This window comes from Notolepis coatsorum (genome assembly GCF_963971535.1).
Source record: "Notolepis coatsorum genome assembly, chromosome: 20".
Taxonomy (NCBI): Eukaryota; Metazoa; Chordata; class Actinopteri; order Aulopiformes; family Paralepididae; genus Notolepis; species Notolepis coatsorum.
Window position 1 is genome coordinate 2,036,333 of NC_140184.1, and position 23,742 is coordinate 2,060,074.

Consider the following 23,742-nt stretch of genomic DNA (forward strand, 5'->3'; position numbering starts at 1 on the left):
AAAGGAATGTTCAGTCAATACATATATACAATATACAATACAGAGTAAATGAGATTCAAGAGGTTTATTTGTCACATACATACCAGGGCATACAGTGAAATGTGGGTGGTCATGCCCGCATCGATTGTGCAATAATACTAATAATAAAATAGACATAAAAGAAAGTTGGGGAAGTCATCGGGTTGACTGACAGGCGGTGCTTCAGCCTCAGCAGAAGGGGCTCCCTTGTTTAATAGGGGAAGCTGTAAAAAAGAAAAAGATGGGATCATCATCAAATTGCTATCATTAACATGTAAATACGTGTCTTTCCAGAGACTGTGGAGCCACCCCTCCCTTCTGAACAAGGTCAACTGGAAGGGGGACCAGAAGAGGAGCCAAATGTTTGCATATAGTACTGGGTTCACATATGAACGTTGTTGAGATGCCCCTGCGTAGCCAGCTGTTATTTGTTTTAATGAAACTACGCAACAATGAAGACTTGAAAAACCTTGCCTTTAGATTCAGTATAACCGTGCAAAGTGCAAGTAATCTTTTCAACTCCTGGATTCATTATATGTTCGACGTATTGGGTGCAATACCAATTTGGCCTCACAGAGATGTCATTATGGCAAATATGCCAGACACCTACAAAACGGATTATCCATCAACATTTGCAATATTGGATTGCACTGAACTAAAAATGGAACGGCCTACCTCACTGGTGTTGCAAAGTCAGAGCTATTCCAGTTACAAAAGCACAAACACTCTTAAATCATTAGTTGCCTGTGACCCCCGTGGTGCTGTGATCTTCTCTTCTGCACTTTTCACAGGCTCTATGTCTGACAAGGAGATAGTCAGAGAGAGTGGTCTCATCCCACTACTGGAGAAACTGATAGAAATTGGCTATTTATTTATCCTTTATTTATCCAGGAATGTCCCATTGAGATACAAGATCTCTTCTTCTAGAAATTGGCTATCTGCAAAGAGGTGATGGCCTAATGGCCGATAAGGGCTTTTTGATATCGTCCTCTGTCAGACTGCAGTTAAACCTGCCACCCTTTGCGAGGTCTAAGAGGCAAATGTAAATGACAAAAAAAAGAAATTTGTTTGACTTTTTTGTTTGTTATTTTAAATTTGTTATATACATTTATTATTTGAATGGCTTACAGCTATAATGTACTTGATGTTTGTTTGTTATGTTGCATATTTGAAATAAACTTCAATCAAATCAAATATTATTTTATATGTATGCATCAGAGAATGGCTTCTTGTGTTTAGCCAACACCCATGCCACTGAGTGAGGACTTGGTTGCTTTTTCTCGTTGTGACATAGATTTAACAATAATTCTGCTTGCAGCTTGATATGATGATTTCATTCCATTTATTTTATAACCAATAGGGCATACAGACCCTCACACTTGTTTACACTGTTGATTTCTCTCATATTGTTAGATTCAAATGCCTATATTTATATATTTCTACTTTTACCCTCTTACTAGTTATGCTGTAGTTGTCATACTGTCTCTATTTATATAATACAACTCTGTACACATACATCTGATTAACACTACACTATTAATTAGTATATTTGTACCCAGTTTAACCACCTGTACATTGTATTTATATACAATGTACAGGTGGTTAAACTGGGTACAAAATATACAAATTAATAGTGTATTGTTAATCAGATGTATGTGTACAGAGCTGTATTATATGGGGGGGGGGGTCTTATCTTATTCCATAATTATATACGTTTCTCACCTGGTGGCTTAGGCCATATCCCACAGCATATGTCCTGCCGCAAACTTCGACCTCAGGCGTGTCTTCTGCTGCAAGGTAGCTTATAGGCTTGAGCTTATGAGCTTGTATGTATTTGTTCCTAGTGTTTGCCTAGACACAGAAATAGCATTATTAGCAAGAGCATGACTGATGGTAAATATGGTAAGTATGGTAATATTCAGTACACAGAATGGAATAACTTACTTGTTGTGGGTATAGTTGGATGTTATAGGCTTCCGCTTACGATTGACTTTGGCCTTGGCTACCACCACATTGTGGAGATGTTCTGTTTTTGCACGCCAAATGTCCAGTGTGTGCATCAAGCCCACAGTATGTGAACAGTAACCTGGCATACTGTAAAAAAAAAATTATTTTAAAAGATCAGCTTGGTGGCATGTTTATCCAAAGCAACTTACATGTTTTGTACAACAAGACAGCAGTGTAGGTTAGTTTTTTTTTCCATTTCAGATAATGAAATCGTTTACCAGTCAACATCTAGTTATTTTTATTTCAGATAATGAAATCGTTTACCAGTCAACATCAATTTTTTTTTTTCATTTCAGATAATGATTGAAGAAGTGTGTCTTTAGTCGACACGTTAACACATTGGGCGCTGGGGGTTGTGCCCATCTTATACCACTCTCTGCCACCGTTGAAAGCCTATGGAGATGTTTACCTTCTTTGCAGAGCTATAACTTTTTAAATTGTATTGCTATATTGACATTACTATGGCCCATTCAACATCGATTATCTATCGTTCAGGATGTGGGAACGTTATATTTTTTCATTCATACATTGTTGTGTTAATACCTTCGAGAATATAAGTATGTTTTTAATCTTTTCTGCTGTAATTCCAAAAACAGTAGTTATAGGCCCTGAAGCATATATAGATTATCGATTGGCGTTTCTTTCCCATACACGCTATATTAAAAAATTCAAATGTATATGATCGGTATACCTTATGCTTAATCATGCTTGGAGGAAAGGGGGGCGTTTATAATTCCTTGATCGTCAGTAACGGCTTTATGTAGTATGGGTGGATATATTGATCAGACTGTTTGCAAACAAGGAAATGCACAATCGGGTTGAAAATAACGTTACTGCCCCCTTACCGTGCGCCGATGAGACTGGCGGAGAAAGATCCCAATTATTCGACGCCAATCACCTAGATCCATTTCCGGTTTGTATGGCGCAATAAACGCCGAAATCATATCGATTATTGCGTTATGGCAGCGATCCATATGTACTATAGTGTTTGTCAGGAGTCCCGTAGCGAGATGCGACTGCCGGAGGAATTTCCTCGACGCACCGATGATACTTTCCGGTTTTTGAGTGTCTTAACTGGCCCGACCATCCACCAGGCGGCGGTATTGAGCCGTTGCAGTCCCATTTAGGGTCCCGCTAGGGAACCGGGGGTTGGGTGGATGAATTATGAATGCCATGGCGAAAAAATTAAATATTGATCTCAAAAACGCTGTACAGCGATGTTGGCGGTCAACGCATGGCGGGCAATAACGCTGGAAAGCGATTTTGGCGACCAATGTGTTAAGGACAGCATTAGCTGTTACAGGCTGGTCTACAGCTCCACCCTGTGGCCGTACTGAGCCTGTATAATATCTAATGTATAAAAGTATAAAGTATAATGTCTCACGTCAAGGAAAAGGTGTGGTATGTTTACTTGTGTTCTGCAATACACGGCATTGAGATACAACCCGACACAACCCGACTCATTTATTGTACAAACATTAGCTAGCTAGCTCTATCATTCATTCATTCAGCTTGATAGGATGATCAACATCATCCAAGTTAGCTAACGCTGTCCTTAACACATCCCACGCCGGAAACGGCTTACGACGTGTTTCAAGTTCATGCGAATTCTGCCAATCCACGGCGAACGACGTTATTGAGATCATATTAAATTTTTTCGTCATGTTATTAATAATTCTCTCACGGAGCCTGGTATGATGCAGTGGGAGCATGCACAACTCTGCAACGCTTCAATACTGCCACCTGGTGGATGATCGGCGAGTTGCCAAACCGGAAGTGGATCTCTTGTGATCCCGGTGCATCTGATAAATGCGTCCGGCACTCGCATATTGTTGCGGGACTGTATACACACGTCCGTGTGTAGCGATCGCTGCCATAACGCAATAATCGATACAATTTGGCCGTGTATTATGATTATACAAACCGGAAATGGATTTAGGAGATCGGCGTCAAATAAGTGGGATCTTTTTCCTCCAGTCTCATGGTCGAACGGTAAGAAGACAATGACGTCATTTTCAGCGCGTTTGTTTATTATTATCCATGCTAACTGCTCTCATCAATATATCACCCATACTACATAAAGCATTTACCGACGATCACGGAATTATAAACGACCCCCCACCCCCCCGTTCATCCGCGCATTATCAGTCATAACGTTTAGGATCATGTACAGTTGACATTTTTAATATAGCGTGTATCGGCAACAAACGGCAGTTGATAATCTATATGCGTTTATGCCTATATCTCACGTTCTAGGAATTACTGCAGAAAACAATAAAAACATATTTATATTCTAGTATTTTCATATGAATCTATCAATGAAAAAGTTAAACGTTCCTACATCCTGAACGATAGATAATCGATGTTGAATGGGCCATAGTAATGTCAATTTAGCAATACAATTGAAAAAGTTATAGCCCTGCAAAGAAGGTGAACATCGCCATAGGCTTACAGTGCTGGCAGAGGGTGGTATAAGATGCTCAAATTGCGTGGCAGGGAATGTGTTAACGTTAGCCATTTGTTGTCGTCGACTAAAGACGCACTTCTTCAATCATTATCTGAAATTTTAAAAAATAACTAGATGTATGATTTCAATAGCAATGACAACTCGATATTACAAAAAGCAGAACTTACCCAGCAGTACACGAACAAGCTTGGTCCACAATATTGTGCTCGTCGAACTTTACATAGAGCTCATGCGGTTTCTCACTCTTGCACTGCGACCTGTACGCTAGTGCCTCTATTGTGGTTGTGCCTCCATCTTTCTGAATCTTGATACTGTGGATATATCCCTCCATAGCATATTGTAGCCCCTTTTGTCGGGACCTGGAGGATATTGCGGCGTTATTTCTCCAAAATGACCCTCCATGGTGGCTTTGTTGAATTTCAGAATCCCGGCAGTGTTGCGGTGGTCTATATGGCTCTCAGCTTGTCGGACGTAGCAACAGTAACCAAGGGGGGCGTGGCTTTGAGAAAGGTCAATTACTGACTGAATTCAGCAGCAGATCCACCTGTTGGTGGCCTTTGACATTATGTTTATTTTTTGTGTGTAAATAATGTAATGTAAAAAGGGTAGGCAATTATAAGCCTCGGCTTCAGCCTACACCTTTTCGGTCATTTTATTTATTTTTCAGTTTAAATATTTTTTTTTATACTACAATGCTTTGTAGAAGCAGACCGAAATAAAATCATTCATTCATTCATTCACGAGCGGGAATCAAACCGGGGACCTCCGGATTACCAGATGACTGCTCTACCTCCTGAGCTACTGTCGTCCAAAAAGGGCTGGAGACTGTTTATCCGACTCAGTAGACCAGGGGTGCCCAACCTTTTTTGAACCAAGATCTACTTTTTAATTTACCACCTAGCCGAGAGCTACCAGCCAAAATTGTATATTGTAAGCAGTCATTTGAGGCTTTATAAAAGCAGCATAATGAACACAAATCTGTCAGTGCCGAGTCTGACCTCATCTTAAATAACAAACAGCATTGCTTGTTGTAGTTAACAAGGAGGGGCAGAGTTGATTTTGCAAAAAATAAATAAAAATTATTTTATTTTATTAATCGAGATCTACTTGAAATCAGCCCGCAATCGACTGGTTGGGCACCACTGCAGAAGACTGTACCGTTCATGTACTATTTCACAGTCGGAACCTTGTTCGTTCCCGTATACCAGACATCAAATGAGCTGGGAAATTACACAATGTGAATTATAAAAACAGAATAAGTGGTGCGATTTATAATCTTATAAAAATAGAGAGCAAAAGAAACAACAGTAATTACAACCTGTGAAGTGATCGTGGGAATAGAAAATTCAAACGTATTTTGATCCAGTCGGTTCCAGATGTTATTGAACCGGTTCCCGGTTGGAAAACGGGTTTCGGTTCCCGACCCTAGTAGTGACACGAGTTAAGTCTTCCTGAATGATTAAGATTCATTTGGACAAAAAATCAAGTGTTTGCAAAGAGGCCCACCTGTGTCTCCAGCGGGTTGGTCGTGAGACTTCTTTATGTGGCTCTCCATTGTTCTGCGGACGGAAACAGTATAGGGACACTGTAGACATTTATACAGGCCCCCGGTTTTCTCCCATCTAATTGGGAAGGACAAGCCTGTAGAATAGAAAACAGGGGACTGATTAAAAGGTGCATTTATATGGTAGCAGCTTTTATCCAAAGCACTTTACAATATGTATTCCTCACATTCACCCATTCACTGACACATTCACATACATGCAAGGTGCTGACCTGCTCATAGGGAGCAGTTAGGGGTTAAGTGCAGTGTTTCCCCTACCATTGCCTTGGCGGGGCGGGCCAACGGGACCCTGCTGCTATGACTAATGTGTTACCAAGTTGGCTAATTTAATTGTAATCATCTGATTTTGTAGGTGCATTGTCTGATATAATTATAAATTAAATATAATATAATTGTTTGCTTGATAGACGAAGGTTGCAACATAATTATGTAATGTCATGTCGTTGGCTGTGAGAGCAGCCCCACTGCACCCAGGCAGCGCAGCCGAGTGAAACCTTGTCGAAAGGGGCTACTTACCGGTAATTAATTAATCCAATCCACTTTATTTATAGAGCACATTTAAAAACAACAAAGTTTACCAAAGTGCTGTACAAGTCCCACAACATAAGATTAAAAAAAAATATATATATATATATTATAATTGTAAAAAAAAAATCGAAGCTTCGAATTAAAATCGAAGCTTGGCCCCGAAGCTTCGATTGCCAAAAAAAGCTTCGAAGGTCAGCCCTAGTGCTGACTGACAAAAGAGAATCCCTCACTGAGGTAAACACAAAGGCCTAACCATCATGTATCACAATGGTGATGTCAGCCAGAGATTCTCGAAGACACTCTGATGTCACGAGACCGCCGCCATCTTGGTATGAGGGAAAACAAACGGATTTCTACGATCAAATGTATGCGTTGAGCTCCGTTTTTATTACATGTTTTATCACATTCTTGTTAATTTCATAACATTTTCATACGATTTTTTTTGAAAATATTGAGGCCAACATGACATTTCACTATTTCGAAAGCCTTTCTGGTGATTCTAAGTCGAGATATGAGTCAAAGAAGCTCGCCCTGATTGACTTGACATCATGTCCATACAAGACACCTGCAGACATGGCCATCTCTCGAATACCCAAATTGAAGCTGCTGTGTTACGTTTTGTACTAATAACAAACACAGAAATCCAAATCACAAGTTTTATATAATACCAGCTGAGGCATCACGGAGAAAAAAGTGGCTGGCGGCTAACGTTTGGCTAACTCCCTCTGGTGTTGTGGTCGTGGTAGCTACATGCTAAGCTAACGTTAATTACATCATATCGAACCGATAGGAGCTTATCTTATCTAATATTACGTGGTGGTACCACGTGTGCCACTACCCGATCAAACATCCACGTAAGATTAGATAAGATAAGCTCCTATCGGTTCGATATGATATAATTAACGTTAGCTTAGCATGTAGCTATTTGTCAGGGTTAACGTAGCTAACGTTAGCTGCCAGACACTTTTTCCTCCGTGATGGTATAAAACTTGCGATTTGGATTTCTGTTTTTGTTATTAGTACAAAACGTAACACAGCAGCTCTTTGGCATTGTGATGCACTGAAGAAAATTACCCTCGATTGTGTATAATTTGCCACTTTTCCGATCCATTTCTGCACTAAATGAAGCGTTCACAATGTACCCGGGGGTGTGTGTGGAATAATATATTAATTCCCCAACTCTCATGTAAAGACATTCCCCTCCCCTTTGTCTCCTATCCTGTGTCTCCCCCCCACCCATTTGACCTATCAAATGGGTCCCCCCTCCTCCCCCTTTTTCACTATAAAGGGCTCCTCCCGACAGCATTCGAGGTCTCTACCTGGGTCATTCAGCTGATCACCTGGGGCGAGCCCCTCAGCCATTCTCTCTAATACTATGTATATAATTCTATCTATCTGGTTAATAAAGCTCGTTATTAACACTTTCTATGCCGGGAAACGTCTTTAGACGTCATTCCCGGCCATGCTCAAGTTGCCGGAGGACGCTTTACGTCGTCCTTATATCAATATTTCAAAAATCTGCGATCGGATTCATATGTCCCCTCCGCTGGCCTGAGATCCACCAGCAGGACCCACTGAGCTCTCTGGCGGTTCAGGAGCGCCATCTGGTGGCCGATCGGCGCAATCGCTTAACAGGATGTGCCATAGAGGTTGTGCTAGACGTCCGTAGTACTTCCGGGCACTCGCTATAGGTCCCGGGACTCTGGCTCGTCACGCTACACAGTGATCGATTGCCAATAACTCGATAAACAACATGATTTGGACGTATATACCATTATACAAGCTGGAGATGGACCGGGTAAATTTACATCCCATAATGATAAGACTTCTACTCTACGATGATCGCCCAACGGCGCGCGGAGACTGGGGTGAGTTTCAGCGTGTAACGTTACCGTCTTCGATACTAACTGCTATTATCAACATTTGACCCACATTAGATGATTGGTATAACGCTGCCCACGGAATTATAAACGCCCCCTAGCCCATCCGGTCAACATCAGATGACGTGTAGTAACTTCTAGAAGTACGTCTAGTTGGAATTTTTTATATCGCGCTGATTGCCATAAAACTGTATTGCATCATCAATATAATGCATTTGGGGCTATAGATCACGTTCTGGAGAAAGCTGCAGAAAGAGATGAAAACATACGTATACATTAGACCATACTTTACTATGAATATGTGAATGAAAAAGTTTAACGTTGCTACACAATGAACAATACATATAGGACTTTGAATGGGCCCTAATAATGGCAATGTAGCAATAGAATTTAAAAAGTTATAGCCATGCAAAGAAGGGGTACTTCTCCATAGACAAATAGAGCCGGCAACCTATGGTATATCATGAATTTAACCCAAGGCAACCAAAGTGTTAACTGGGCCTCGGTTGACTGAGAACATTCTTCAGGATATTCACAATATCTAGCACATATGGTCCACATTGTTTATATTTTTAGATTACTGTCTTACTGTCTGGTGCTGCCACACGACAGACTCACAGAAACATCAACTGAATGTACGATACATTCAACACACATCAAGACCACCACAGAAGGACGCACCCCTGGAAACAGGACAGAATCAGTTAGTTTATTGTCTCATAAAAAAAGACACCAAGTTTTGTTTTGACCATTGATAGTATGCCCAATATACTAGAACAATGCATAAAACCTTTTATCTAAATGATATACACATATAGTTAACACGGGTACCATAATCATCTTTTATGTCAGTATTTTTTAAATGTTCTCTTTATACACATTAGCCACTAAGGTAATGTCTATTGTAAATATTACTATGTTTGTGTACAACCATGATCTTAGCTCCCATAGATATTATCATGAAGACACATAGTTACCACTTAAATGTCTGATTCATGACGTGAATGACTGGAGGCAAGTGCCAAGCCAAGATATATATAGGCACAACTATAGTTTCTAATGATTTTGTTATTTGTTGTTTGATATCAGAGTTGAGGACCAATCATTGATATAGGTATTTGAACGGTTAAATCAGACCATTATTAATAAAAGAAAAGGGTGATATCTATTCCCACATCTCTGATATCAAAATAACACATCAATCATGTCATGAATCATGTATGTAAATATTTCTATTTTAAACTGTTATGCCAACCACCAGATCAAGGTTTTAAAATGATTTTCATTCAATAATCCGGTAAACCAACAGATCACATTGGCCAAAATTTTCATTATTTTAATTGTTTTCCATTTCATTCATTATCTGATAACCGATGGATTACATCGATCCCATTCTTTTACCATGTATATTCACTTTTCAATATTTTACCTGTTCCAAATAATCCTGGTATATTATATATTAATCTCACCCACATTATGAAGAGAAAAGTGAGTAACTGTGGAATAATATATTAATTCCCCAACTCTCATGTAAAGACATTCCCCTCCCCTTTGTCTCCTATCCTGTGCCCCCCCCCCACCCATTTGACCGATCAAATGGGTCCCCCCTCCTCCCCCTTTTTCACTATAAAGGGCTCCTCCCGAAGTCTCTACCTGGGTCATTCAGCTGATCACCTGGGGCGAGCCCCTCAGCCACTCTCTATATAATTCTATCTATCTGGTTAATAAAACTTGTTATTAACTGGGCCTCGGTTGACTGAGAACATTCTTCAGGATATTCACAATATCCCACACGTGTTTCCCCCACGCCGCAGTTGCGTAGCAACAACAGACAGGAAGTTGACTTCGAGAATGGGGAGAAGCATGAAGCTTTAAAGGACATCTCTTTGAAATAAATGACATTTTACAGATTTTTTCTGATTTCTTTTAAACAAAATTATTTTGTATTATTTAACCATTTAATTATTATTTAGTTATTGCCCTGCACTGGCAGTTGAACTGCATTCAACTGAACTGAATTGAAAAAAAGATACCTCATAACTGAACTGGCACTGAACATTGAACTACACTGCAGATGTACTGTTATTAAAGTTAGTTAAAAACATGATTTTGTATTGTTTTTTTTGTGTTAAATCCAAAGGAAAAAATATAAAAATCGGAGAAATCCGAAAACAGGTCAATTAAAAACTGAGAAATCCGAAAACAGGAAACAGGAAAAGATTAAACGGAATTCATAGGGCCCTAGTTAAGGTGAGTTAATAAATTCACTCTGAAAATCTGCTCCGCTCTGATAAACTGACTCTTGGTCAGAGCGTCCAGTCTGCACTCTGAGCCCTCAGAACCTCAGAACAACTTGAGTGAGCTCGCTCCGACACTGGTTGTAAATAGTTATGAGTGTTGTATGTGCCTCCCTGTATTGTAAATAGTTCATATGTGTGTTGTCACTACTGTATGTATAATTGTAAATAAGTTAATTTACATGTTGTAATAAGCCTAATCTATGTGCAATAGTTTAATTTCAGCGTAGAGAAATGCACCGATTCTAACAACCGTCTTACTGCGCGCGTCTATGACGACACTGTTGACACAGCGTATCCGTGACACGCGCGCCCCGCGACACTTGTCGTTTTGGGGGGCCTACCACCCCCCCCCCCCCTGAAAAAAATCCTAGGGGAAACACTGTAGTGTCTTGCTCAAGGACACTTTGACATGCTGCCCAGGAGGAGCAGGAATCGAACCGGGAACCAGACAACCGCTCTACCTCCTGAGCCACTGTCGCCCCAATTACTGACTGAATTCAGCAGCAGATCCACCTGTATGCCTTTGACATAAAACATTTAGTAAGGGGGGCGGAGCCAGGCGGCATGGGATAAGGACATTATTTCATAGCTGCTCCCGTATACTTTGGAAAACACACTTTTTACCCCTCTAGTTTTATTTTATTAAGAACATTGCCAGGCTAATCACCTTATCTATTTTTTCTTTTCCGGAAATGGCGAGCAAACTGTCTGCTGTTGGGGTTGTAGCGACACCAGCAGCCGAAGGTACCGCACCCACGGCAGGGGCTGAGCTAACATCAGCAGCCATTAGCAAACTCATAGAAAGAACGATAGAAAGCCAAGTCGCCATACACTTCGACGCCTTTCGTCAGTCGTAACGGAGGAGATAGGAGTGGCTATTAAGACGGTGATGGAAGTTAAAACACTTCAAGCAAGAGCCTTGGCTAACGATGATGAGATCGCCTCTCTCACAAAGGAAGCCACGAGGCAGAGTCTACAGCTACACAAATTACAGAGGGCCTTAACCGACAAGCAGGCAGAGACAACCAAGATGCAATCCAGAATCAGCAAACTGCAGTCTTGGGAGAGACGCTTCAATATAAGAATCGTTGGAATCCCTGAGGGCACAGAGGGGAACCGTCATTCAGACTTCATACGCGGCGTACTGCAAGGAATATTGGGCAAAGATGTCCTCCCTAATCCCCCGGAATGCGATGTAGCCTACAGAGCTAACCTGGCGAGGCCTGCTAAGGACCAGAGACCCAGACCGATCGTCATGAGACAGCACAAGCTAGGGCTGCACGATTAATCGTTTTTTTAATCGAAATCGTGATTTGGAATGATGCAATTATCAAATCGCATTTTTATTTTTATTTTTTTATTTATTTATTTAACCAGGAAGTCCCATTGAGATACAAGATCGGTTTGGGAGAGGGAGGTAAGGGGTTTTAGATTGTGTGTTGTGAAGTTTAGACTTCAGAGAGGGAGAGTAAAGTACAGAAAAAAAGGTATCGTTGGGGACCGGTATCGATTCCCAGGTAAAAATAAACATTTTCAGGCTCTGTGTCCTGAAAAGACCCACCGCGTAGGCCAGATGCAAGCCGCATTTTACAATAAACCTCTGTGGGGCTGCTTAAAATAATAATTATAATCGCAAATTTAATCGCAATCGCAATATGTCAGAAAAATCGCAATTACATTATTTCCCAAAATCGTGCAGCCCTAGCACAAGCTACAAACAAAAGGAGCTAATCATCCGAGCGGGCCGCTCCAAAAGAGGAGATTTACGTTATGAAGAACACAAGGTCGCCATATTTGAGGACTATATTCCAGAAGTGTTGGCACAGAGAGGGGAGTATCGGGACACCATGTTCAAGCTATGGAAGTTGGGCTGCAGACCAGCATTGCTTTTCCCGGCAAGGCTGTCAGTGAAGCTGAGGGATGAGGAACGGAGGAAGTTTTGGTCGCTTGTCAAGGCTGAGGAGTATCTTAAGAGAGAGTGGGTTGACCGGGAGGATGGCCGAAAGAGAGCGCTAACAACGTGAGTATGGAGCCAGCAATGGCCAGGCGAAGTGGAGCTAGGTTGGCTAAGAAGCTTTGAACTTTTGTCATGCATTACTGAGCTAAACTTAGTAATAAAATAATTAGGTTTTTTGATAATTGATGTAACACTGGACTGGCCCGTGTACCGGGAACATATTCTTGAACAAGCCAGGGAACAGATACAATGGCTGGCTAGCTGTACGGCAGACCAATACAGAGATAGAGCTAAAGCTCCGATTATTACATGGGCCAGCCGACATAGACACATGTGCTTGAGATGACGGACTGTATTGCACTAGCTCACTTTTTAGCGAGCGAGGGGTAGCCCAGCTTCCCTGCTACAATGGTTATTGACCACTAATTTCTAGTTTTTTAATGCAAATGTCTTGCTACAATGTTTTGAGCTATACTGTACTGTAACTGAACTGATACTTGCTTGGGATTGATGATGTGTCGTAGGGCTGACCTTCGAATTCTTTTTTGGAATTCGAATCTTCGGGGCCGAGATTTGATTTTAATTCGAAGCTTCGAGATTAAAAAATAATAATAATAATAATCAATCGTTTTTTTTTTATGTTGTTGTGGGACTTGTACAGCACTTTGTTACAGTGCTGTAAAGTTTAAACCTTTTAAAATCTTAGACAAACTAAACACTTTGCTTTCATGAAATATTGTAAGCCATCATTTGAGGCTTTATAAAAGCAGCACAATGAACACAAATCTGTCAGTGCCGAGTCCGACCTCATCTTAAATAACAAAAAGCATTGCTTGTTGTAATTAACAAAGAGAGGCAGAGTTATTTTGCAAAAAAATAAAAAAATTTAAAAAATTATTTTTTATATCTTCGAATTTTATTTTCATATTCGAATCCCATGCCCATCGAACAAAGCTTCGAAGCTTCGAAGTATTTAAGACAGCCCTAATGTGCAGGCCACAGGGACTGGGTGGTCTGACTACTGTGTGCTAACGGCTTAGATTGGCGCAGTGTTTATAAATGCCGGGGACGCTGGGCAGCGGGGGTTGGCGTGATCTGTGATCGGGAGCATTGAGGATGCTAACATGCTAGCCGGCTGAACGCACTTCATTAGTTCACTAATGCTGATGGTATATCTGTATTACTTGGCACTACTTACGTTGTTTGGCTGGTTGTTAGCTAGCCATGAGCCCTAAGCTTATTATAGTGGTAGTGTTGATGTTAAATTGTTAAACGTTTTTGGGCTGGTTGGTTGCCGGTCAGTGGGGGGGGGGGCTCTTGGGAGAAGGGGACACTTTGTCATTACCAGACAGCAGCCGGCGGATATTTCACCGTCGGGTCACAATTACATGTCGAATTATCATATGGGTAGCTCGGTGTGTCCATGGTGTATGGATGGGAAGAACTTCTGTGTTCCTGGATCTGGAAGGTCTTATCCACTATCTATTGGGGGACTGGGCGGTCGGCCCAATGAAGGGCCCATGTTTATGTTATGTTTATGCTTGTGGAATGTTATTGTTATTGCCAACCATGTGCCTGGTCAGTAATGAGGATGATAGATCTGTATTACATTGTATTACTTACTATGTATGTACGACACTACATGAAAATTATTACCTTTAAAAAGAATTAGTAACACTAATTGAAATGCAGACTCAGACAGTAGCTGGCTTGAGCTGGGTATTGTAGTTTTTCGAAATTCCGACGCTCATTGAAAGACCCGAGTGTCCTTCATCATAATAACTACAACAAAATGGCCGCTCGCATTTATTTCCTGTCGAAATTTGCTAGCTTATGAATACAATTCCTGAACTGATATTTCATTAAGGTCTTTACTCTTGGCTACATTTAGAGACAAAAAAACGCAACTTTTATTCATACAGTCTGTAGACATGGATTTATGACATGTCATCTGCGCTCCGCCGACGGACCGCTCGGGCTAAAGAGTTTAAACAAACACTCACCTTTTTACTGTATGAAGCACATTCTCAGGGGCTCATACAGAACCAAGCATTTCACTGTAATGTACATGTATTTTATACATGACAAATAAAAGCAAACTTGAAACTTGTGAGATCTTATAACCAACTAGAGGATAAAGGAAAATAGTCAAGATAGTAATCAAGATTCAATATTTTATTATCATTTAAAATAATCGTACAAAATAGAGCTGGCTCATGTTTCCAAGTTCAAGTTCAAGTTCTTTAATAGTTGTCATACAGAAGTACAGAATACTTTCATACAAAATGCTTCTTACTGTTACGCTCCAGAGACTGTGCTAGACAAGATAGTATCAAATAACATAATAACATAATATAGCATGAATTTAGAAGAAGAAAAATGAGGTCACAGTGTTCGGTATAGACATATGTACAATGTTCTGAGTTACCATATAATATACAATACACAATACTATGCAGTGTACTAATGTACAGTACTATCTAGTGCAAAGCAGAAATGGGATGAGGTACAATTTTAGGTACAATTTACAGTAAGGTGTACGAGTTGTAGTGCAATCCTTCATCCATAAATATAAAGTGTGGGGAGTGGGTGCTACAGTGTGTTTGTTTAAAGTGGGTGTGTGCTATAAAGTGTGTGGAGTGGGTGCTACAGTGTGTTTGTTTAAAGTGAGTGTGTGCGTGTGGATGTGTGTGCTATGTGCGTTTGGTGGTTGTTGTTGTGTAGTGTTCATTCATTGTTCGTTTAGCAGCCTGATGGCCTGGGGATAGAAGCTTCCAAAGACCAGAGATGGGACACGCGCGCACACACGCACACAGAAAGGGAGAATTATAGCAGACATAAAAAAGGTCACTTTAACTCTTTGACGGCTAAACACATAATATTACGCGTTTCACCGCCAACGCTTGAACGCCAAAAACGTAATACGTTTTTAGACCCTTTGATCTTTTTCCTTTGCTCCCCATTCTAAACGTTTATCCGGATCACTCTAGGTGTCCCTGGCTCATTTGCCTACGTTGGAATTGCAATGCCGATCGAATCTCACCAGGTGGCAGTATCACCTACCTGTTGAACTCTGATAGAAAGGGATCAGTAGAGACTGGACTGAACTGGACTGTCAAGACTCGCTCTGAGAAGGGAGGAGCTCTTGCAGAGCAATCGCTAGGAGATCTGCTCGCCTCAAAACCTTCCTGTAGCTTCCCGTAAACACAAGTAATTAAATATAAACGAGTAATCGCGATCGCAGATGGGATCATTGGAATTATTCTTTTTTGGAGTACCTTCTGGCTAAGGTAAGGACACCCTATGTCTATTTTACCAAACCTGAAACATGTTTCTGTAATGATCACAGTGTCTTACTTTACCGGACCTAAACCAAGCGTTTTCTCTAACGATCGCATTTTCCGGGGTAAGACTACCCCTTGATAATTTTGTGAAGGCACATGTGTACATGGTATACCTTTGACTTGGGAGTATTTGGGGTTTCAGGGGATCAACCAGAACGATTTGGGCTTATTGCATATAACATGTCTTATCTCGCGATCTATGGAAAAAGACTGGATTATTTTGGAAATGGGCGATGTTTAGCGTGTAATAAACTACAGTGTAGAAACAAACTATTTTTTACATGTTGGACTAGAAATAGTGTCTGTCAAATGAGCCATACTATTGTCTCCATAGCTATAATATAGAATATACAATAGCTCCGCAAAGATCATGAAATATCGTGAAAATGGTCAAGAAAAGCTGGCGCTAGTCAGTGCAGATGGGGACAGCTTGTGGCCGTCAAAGAGTTAAAGGAAAAAAACAAAACATAACTGGATGTTTTTGTATAGTAGTCAGGATAGCATAGTGACATATAACTGTATATTGTATAGTAGTGTACATAGGACTCATTGCCTTTTGAATTGTATCTTAGTATTTTTATCATGTCTATTTTATTTCTATTCTATTTTATTCTATTATTATTTGTATTTTTTGCACAATCGAAGCGGGCATGGCCACCTTCATTTCACTATATGTCTTGTGTATGTATGTGATGAATAAACCTCTTGAATCTTGAATCCTGAGCCCTATTTTCAGAAAATTCGCCTAAAAATACATACTTAACCTTTTGGTTGCCGTTCACGAGAATTCTTGTTTCTGTGGCCCAACGGTTGAGTGCCGAAAAACGAAGATTCTCGTTTCTGGGTCGTTATTTCTTTTATTCGCTATTGCCATTCAAAATCCATCGAGGCACCTTGTGCAGGCTGTCCTGAATGTGTCTGAGATCGCAAACGGCCAATACCGCCACCTAACGCCTTACGGCCGCTATTGCACTCCATTTGAAACTATGTGGTTTGTTTTCTGGGCCGAGCTGCGGCGTGGGGTCGGGGTCTGAACACTCGGGCAAGACAAGTGCTTATAGGGATGGCATCGACGAGGGTCCCCCCCCCCGTTCATGTTCTTTGGTGGATAACGTTGGACACACGATCGCGATCAGTATTTGGAATGGCGATCAGATAATTGGATTCTTCTTCTTGCAGTACATCATAGACAAGGTAAGGGCTATATATTATCAATCTTGCGTTGATCCGATAATTTTTTCCCCGCGATCGGAGCGTGTGTCTGCGGTGTGTGTGTGGGTCGTCTCCCGTTGGTGGCGATCGAAGCATAGAAAAACGACCTCCCCCCCACCCTTTCTTGCATGCATGATGAAATGTGAACGGTACCCATCCCTAGTTATTAGATCCATAGCTATAATATTTAATATAGGTTTAGCACTGCAAACACAGGCATTTATCCCCATTGAACAGAGCGCTGGCACTCACGGCCCACAACGCCATCTGCTGAACGGCACTGGATGTGTTAAGTAAATGGAACATTGCTCCACTTCTACTAGGTCCATTTGCATGTTCTTGGTATCTAGGGACATCTATGGATCTCAAGGAATGTATTCCTAGTGTCATGGCTGACATCATACCTCTGCGACCGCTCCTACCAAGTGTCATGGAGAGGGACTCTGTCTGCCCCCACCCCCTCTACACCAAATCTCTGGGTAACATTATCACGTCTCATGCCTTGCTATGCCGATAATACTCAACTCTTAAATGATGACGACCAACTAGGGCTGCACGATTCTTGCTAAAATGTGAATCGCGATTTTTCTCTCTAAGAATTGAGATCACGATTCTCTCACAAGATTCTTATTTTTCGTCATCATTTAAAACTAAACAAATAAAAAAATTATAAACACATTTTGAAGTAAACGATTTTTTTCTTTTTAAATCATCATAGTTTAGAAATGAGATCGCATGTCTATGAATCGAGATTTTTATTTTTTTTTATTAATCGTGCAGCCCTACGACCAACTACCTCAAACTGAACCCAAGCAAAACATAATTGCTTCACCTGCCGGCCAAAACCGACCTTTCCATCAGTGGAGAATGTAGCTGTGACCGCGTCACAGACCGCCAAGAACCTTGGTGTTGTCCTTGACGACCAGCTGAACTTCTCTGCTCACATTGCAGCAACAACCAGAACCTGCAGATTCCTCCTGAGCAATGTCAGAAGAATCCGCCCCTTCCTGACAAAATCCACCCCTTCCTGACAGTCATCTCCCGCCTCGACTACTGCAATGCCCAGGATCTTCAACTCATTCAGAATGCAGCCGGCCGCCTAGGGTTGGGTACCGTTCACATCTGAACCAATACCGGTACCTGTGAATCGATACCGGTACCTTTTTTCTGTACTTTAGTCTAAAAAATGTAATCTACCTACAAAGTTCAAATGATTTATTATCATTAATTTAGAACAATTTGTTAATATAGTATATATAATATATAATATTGCAGCTAGCGTTGTCTGCATCTAGCTTTGTAAAGTGTAACCACACTTGCGACCGCTTACGGCTTGCCATTGCCCCGACTGCTTTGTTGTTGAATCAAGTCAAATCCTAGGTGTGTATTGTGCGCGTGAACGTGCGGCACACTTCATAGGTTTCGTTTCGCGTAAACCAAATGTTGACGTCATCGGACTTAAAACAAATACAAAATGTAAATGTCTCACCCAGAGCCTCTGTCTCCTCCTTCACCTTCAGGGCCTGCTGTCCAGTCGGACCTGGCGTGTAGTGGACCCCGAGCGGCTCTCCTGAAACAGAACAGACAGACGCACACTCATCGTTAGTTGTATTCAAAGCATTCTATATAGATTAGGGATGGGTACCGTTCACATTTGAACCGATATGGTACCGGTACCTGTGAATCGATACCGGTACCCAACGGTACCTTTTTCCGGTACTTTAGTCTCTAAAAATGTAATCTACCTACCTCAGTTGTAAAAAAAAATCCAAACTTAATATTTAATAAATAAATAATGTTATTATTATTAAGGTTAACACCCAACCCTATTAACACATTGCCGCGCGACCACGAGTTTAAACGTGCTTCGAATCCATGCGTTGTGGACAGAATCACATATATAACCGTGGCAAGTTGTTATTGCTTTTATTCCATTTTAATAACCGGTTCAAGGTCGCTGACCGGCACTGCAGATCTACCCTATTCTGTGAGTTCGAGAGTGTGCAATACCGGCAATATCCTCTTAGGGGCGCCATCGCTCCACTGCAGTATGCCCTGTGGCAGAAGGAAGCAGACTCGTTTTCTTTCCTTCAATGTATATTCCAGTAGCATGATTGTGGATCTACAGCCTGGTATCTTGGATTGCGTTTCGGATCGCAGATTTCACCATGTAATAGGGGGTTTTATCATCAGCCAATGGACATATCGATCTACCAGATGACGATCGATAACGGGGAAATGCTCGGGGGGATCAGGCCCGACCACGGTAAGATCCCCTTCACGTAAATTACAGCCCCATCGGACACCGTTCTGATAGCCAACCAGGCGAACGGCCTATGTGGCTAGTTAGACGAACACTGCTATTGGTAATCAATCATAATAAACGACATCCCCCCCCCGCCCCCCCCCTTTCATGCATACATGCTTTGGGACAGTCTCGATCATATGCAGTTTCAGTTATTTCTTTAGCATCTGTAAAACGGAAATGCCGTTCGATATAACGTTAGCAGCTATTAGCCATTTAACTAGCCTCCCAGAAAATATACGAGACAAAATCCGCTATAATCCTTATATTCATGGCGCTATAAAATGACAACCTATTGATGCATTTTTTTCTTCTTTAGGCCATTTTGAAGGGACGGTTTATGAACTCAATTGACAATGAGAATGGACAGATAGCAATACTATAAAGTATAGATTTAGCTGTACAAAAAGACACATGTTTGTTTACAAATGCTGGTCCTCAACCATTATATTAGACGGGCCCCAGCGGTCGCCAATGTGTTAACGCCACAATTTTTTTTAACTCACGATAAACTTTTAAGATTTTATTTAATTTTTTTGCTAGACTTCACTCGGGTGTATTATTGATGCTCTCATTGATATTATGTTTGTTTCTGAAGTGTGTGTGTGTGTGTGTGTGTGTGTGTGTGTGTGTGTGTGTGTGTGTGTGTGTGTGTGTGTGTGTGTGTATGTGTGTGTGTGTGTGTGTGTGTGAGAGATATATAGAGAGAGGGGGGGTGAGAGAGATGAGGAAGGGGCAAGAGAGAAAGAGAGCTGGAATAGTGTGTGTGTGAGAGAGAGAGGGGGGTGTGTGATTACTCAGCCCTTGTGTGGGTGAATGTAACAAGTTCCTAACGTTTTCTTTCCCCTATTATTTCATGCACACTTTATTCATTGTTTTAAATTATTATTTTCTTTTAAGTTATTTTGTGCATCACTCTGTTTTAAATTTGATGCAAATTTGCAATGCATGAGGGTCATCCTTTTGTGTTAAATGGCTGCATAAAGCAAGCATTTGTTGACTCGCATCTTGATAAGAGTATTAAAACTTGGAACTTGAAAAATATCCATTTAAGGTAGATACAAACAAAAAATAAAAAATAATGCGATTCATTTGCGATTAATCGCGAGTTAACTATGGACAATCATGCGATTAATCAGATTAAATATTTTAATCGATTGACAGCACTAATTATTATTACTTTATTATTATTTACATCTTACTGATGTAAAGCACATTGAACTGCAATCCCCTGTATGAAAGGTGCTATACAAATAAAGTTATTATTATTTATTTAGAACATATATATATATATATATATATATATACACAGTCAGTCACACACATATCAAATTATTCTTTTCATATGTATTATCTGCGAGACAGCGCCAACATGCAACGAGTCTAAATTGATTCCCCCACCCAGGGGCGTATCTAGACCCAGCACTTCTGTAGGGCACAGAAGGGCACCATAAACGATGAAGCGTGAGCGCGAAGCGCAACCGCGAATTTTTTTGCCGGTTTTGGCCCGTTTGTGGGCGAAAATGGGTGGATTTTGTAACTATTTTTTTTTTACTTTATTTCGGTTTTAGGGTTAGGTTAGGGTTATGTTATTTAATTATTTTGGAGAGCCAGCCCCCCAAACTCCTGAAATGCATAGAAATCTATGAAATAAATAAAACAATCTGACATTTATATTAAAAAGAGCTAGCCACCCAAACCCCTAAAATACATAGAAATCTATGCATTTTGGAACAGTTACTATATATATAGTCAAGAAAGCATTTAGTCATACTTAAAGTTTAAAGTGCTTTACTTGCATTGAACATTGCATTGAACATTGAGGAGACATCATTAGAAAGCACAATGTATGTTTCCATAGTTACGCAGATGACACACAATTGTACATCTTCGCTGAACCAAATGATCACACAGCTATAAACTCCATTTCCGCCTGTCTCTTAGCAATAAACAAATGGATGACGAACAACTTCCTAAAATTAAATGAGGGCAAAACTGAAATCCTACTAGTCGGTCCTATAACAAAAAAAAGAAATGTTACAGAGCAATATGGGGCAATTTACTCCTTGGATCAAACCCGAAGTTACAAGTAAGTAACCTACACTGGCTTCTGGTAACATTTAGAATTGATTTCAAGGTCCTCCTCCTTATATACAAAGTATAAACATTGCGATCATCTACTACTGGTCTATTGAAGGTTCCAAGCCAAGTTATGGAACACACTAACTATGGACATTAGGGAAGCTAGATCTCTTAATATTTTCAGAAATAAGCTAAAAACGTACCTCTTCACCATAGCCTTCTAATACACCCCGCTGTTGATTGTACTGTAGCACTATTTTACTCTGGCCATTCTATTGCATAATTTTACTATCTATTCTACTATTCTATTATTGCACTGTATTATTGGTGTGCAAACCAGTCAACTTACAAAAAAGAGCCTGTTGGAGGATTTCAACAAGATAAATGCAGTGCAAAATATTTCACTATAATATTTCAAAGCGAAGTAAAAAATATTATAATAATTATTTGATCATGTTAAAAAAGGGAAAATAAAAAACATTTGTTAAAAAAAAAAAAAAAAATTATCAGTGGGGCACAGATGATCATCAGTAGGGCACGTGCCCTACTGATAGTGGTCTAAATACGCCGATGCCCCCACCCACAGTCTGCGAATCAGAGGCAGAGTAGGGCGGGTCTTCATGACACGTTTGGTTGTCTCTCACCTGGGGCAGTGCCAATAAAACTCTGTGGTGACCAATGAATAATGAATCTTTTTAGAAGGCTCTGGGGCAGTGTAGCGCATAATTATGTTTATTATATATATGGTGTAGCGTATGTTAGCGGGCCTCCGTCATCTTACTACACTTAGTAAGTAACTTACTCTCATGCTCGCTCGCTCACACACACACACACACACACACACACACACGCACAACTCTAAATGAAATAATGGGCAGGAATAAGAAACCTACCCCATCCTTTCTAGAAACAGAAGGAAAATTCCTCACCAAACCAGTTGAGATTGCTAATCATATTAACAATTATTTTATTGGAAAAGTAGATAATTTAAGGAATAATATGCAAACAATAGATAATGAAAAATCGTATTTATTAATAAAGAATAAAATAATGAAAGATAAAAATTGTAAATTTAATTTTGATAGTGTGACTATAAGTAATGTAGAACATATGTTACCACTAAAAACAAACCACCAGGTGTTGACGGTCTTGACGGGAAACTTCTGAAATTGGTCCCTGATTTAATTGCCCCTGCTATCTGTCATATTATAAATCAATCCTTTAGTGAATGTTTGTATCCGCAACAGTGGAACACTGCCAAAGTAATACCACTGCCAACATTTTTGAAATTGCCATTCTCAGGATCGAATAGTCGTCCCATAAGTTTACTGCCAGTTTTAAGTAAACTGATGGAAAGAATAGTAAGTGAACAGATTAAATGCTACTTTTCTTTTAACACATTGACCACTGATTTTCAACATGCATATCGTGAAGGACATTCAACAGCGACTGCTTTAACCAAAATGACGGATGATTGGCTGAAAGAGATAGATAAAAAGAAAATGGTTGGAGCTCTCTTGCTTGATTTTACTGCAGCATTCGACATCATAGATCACAAATTCTTACTTAAAAAACTTGAATGTTACGGTTTCTCCTTATCTGCACTATCTTGGATGCAAACTTATTTAGCAAACCGGAAACAAATAGTTTTTTTTAATGGGAGTTACTCAGAAGTTAAAACGGTACGGTGTGGAGTACCCCAAGGAAGTTGCCTTGGGCTTTTGCTCTACACCAGGGGTCTCAAACTCAATTTACCTGGGGGCCGCTGGAGGTAGAGTCTGGGTGAGGCTGGGCCGCATCAAATATTCCACAAAAAAAGTGTTTCAAGCATTAAAAAAAAAAGTACAACTGATCCAATCTTCTCAATCCTTAGCAATACCATTTCAGAACATGAACAGTTCTTCAGAACATGAACAGTTCTTCAGAACATGAATGGTTCTTCAGAACATAGGCTTCTCAGTGGTGTCAGTGGACTCATCCACGACCACAGCTATGGAAATGCACTGTGCATTTATTTTTATTCTATCACAAAGCTGTTTAATCAAATCACCAGCCAGTATTTCAGTTATTCTGGTTGC

At 40.4% G+C, this 23,742-nt stretch overlaps 1 protein-coding gene across 4 annotated transcripts in view; it reads right to left on the reverse strand.

Moving 5' to 3' along the window:
* LOC311247448 (uncharacterized protein) overlaps positions 1–23,742 on the reverse strand; it is a 101,564-nt gene that overhangs the window by 48,483 nt on the left and 29,339 nt on the right. For 3 of the 4 annotated variants that reach the window (XM_084337886.1, XM_084337885.1, XM_084337884.1), the window contains exons 7-8: positions 18,767–18,847; positions 5,999–6,133 (exon numbers count right to left, since the gene is read on the reverse strand). The exons of the other annotated variant lie outside the window; for it this stretch is intronic. In XM_084337886.1, coding sequence (XP_084194012.1) covers positions 5,999–6,133; positions 18,767–18,847 — 216 coding nt within the window. The remainder of the gene's footprint in view (positions 1–5,998; positions 6,134–18,766; positions 18,848–23,742) is intronic. 4 annotated transcript variants of the gene reach the window in all.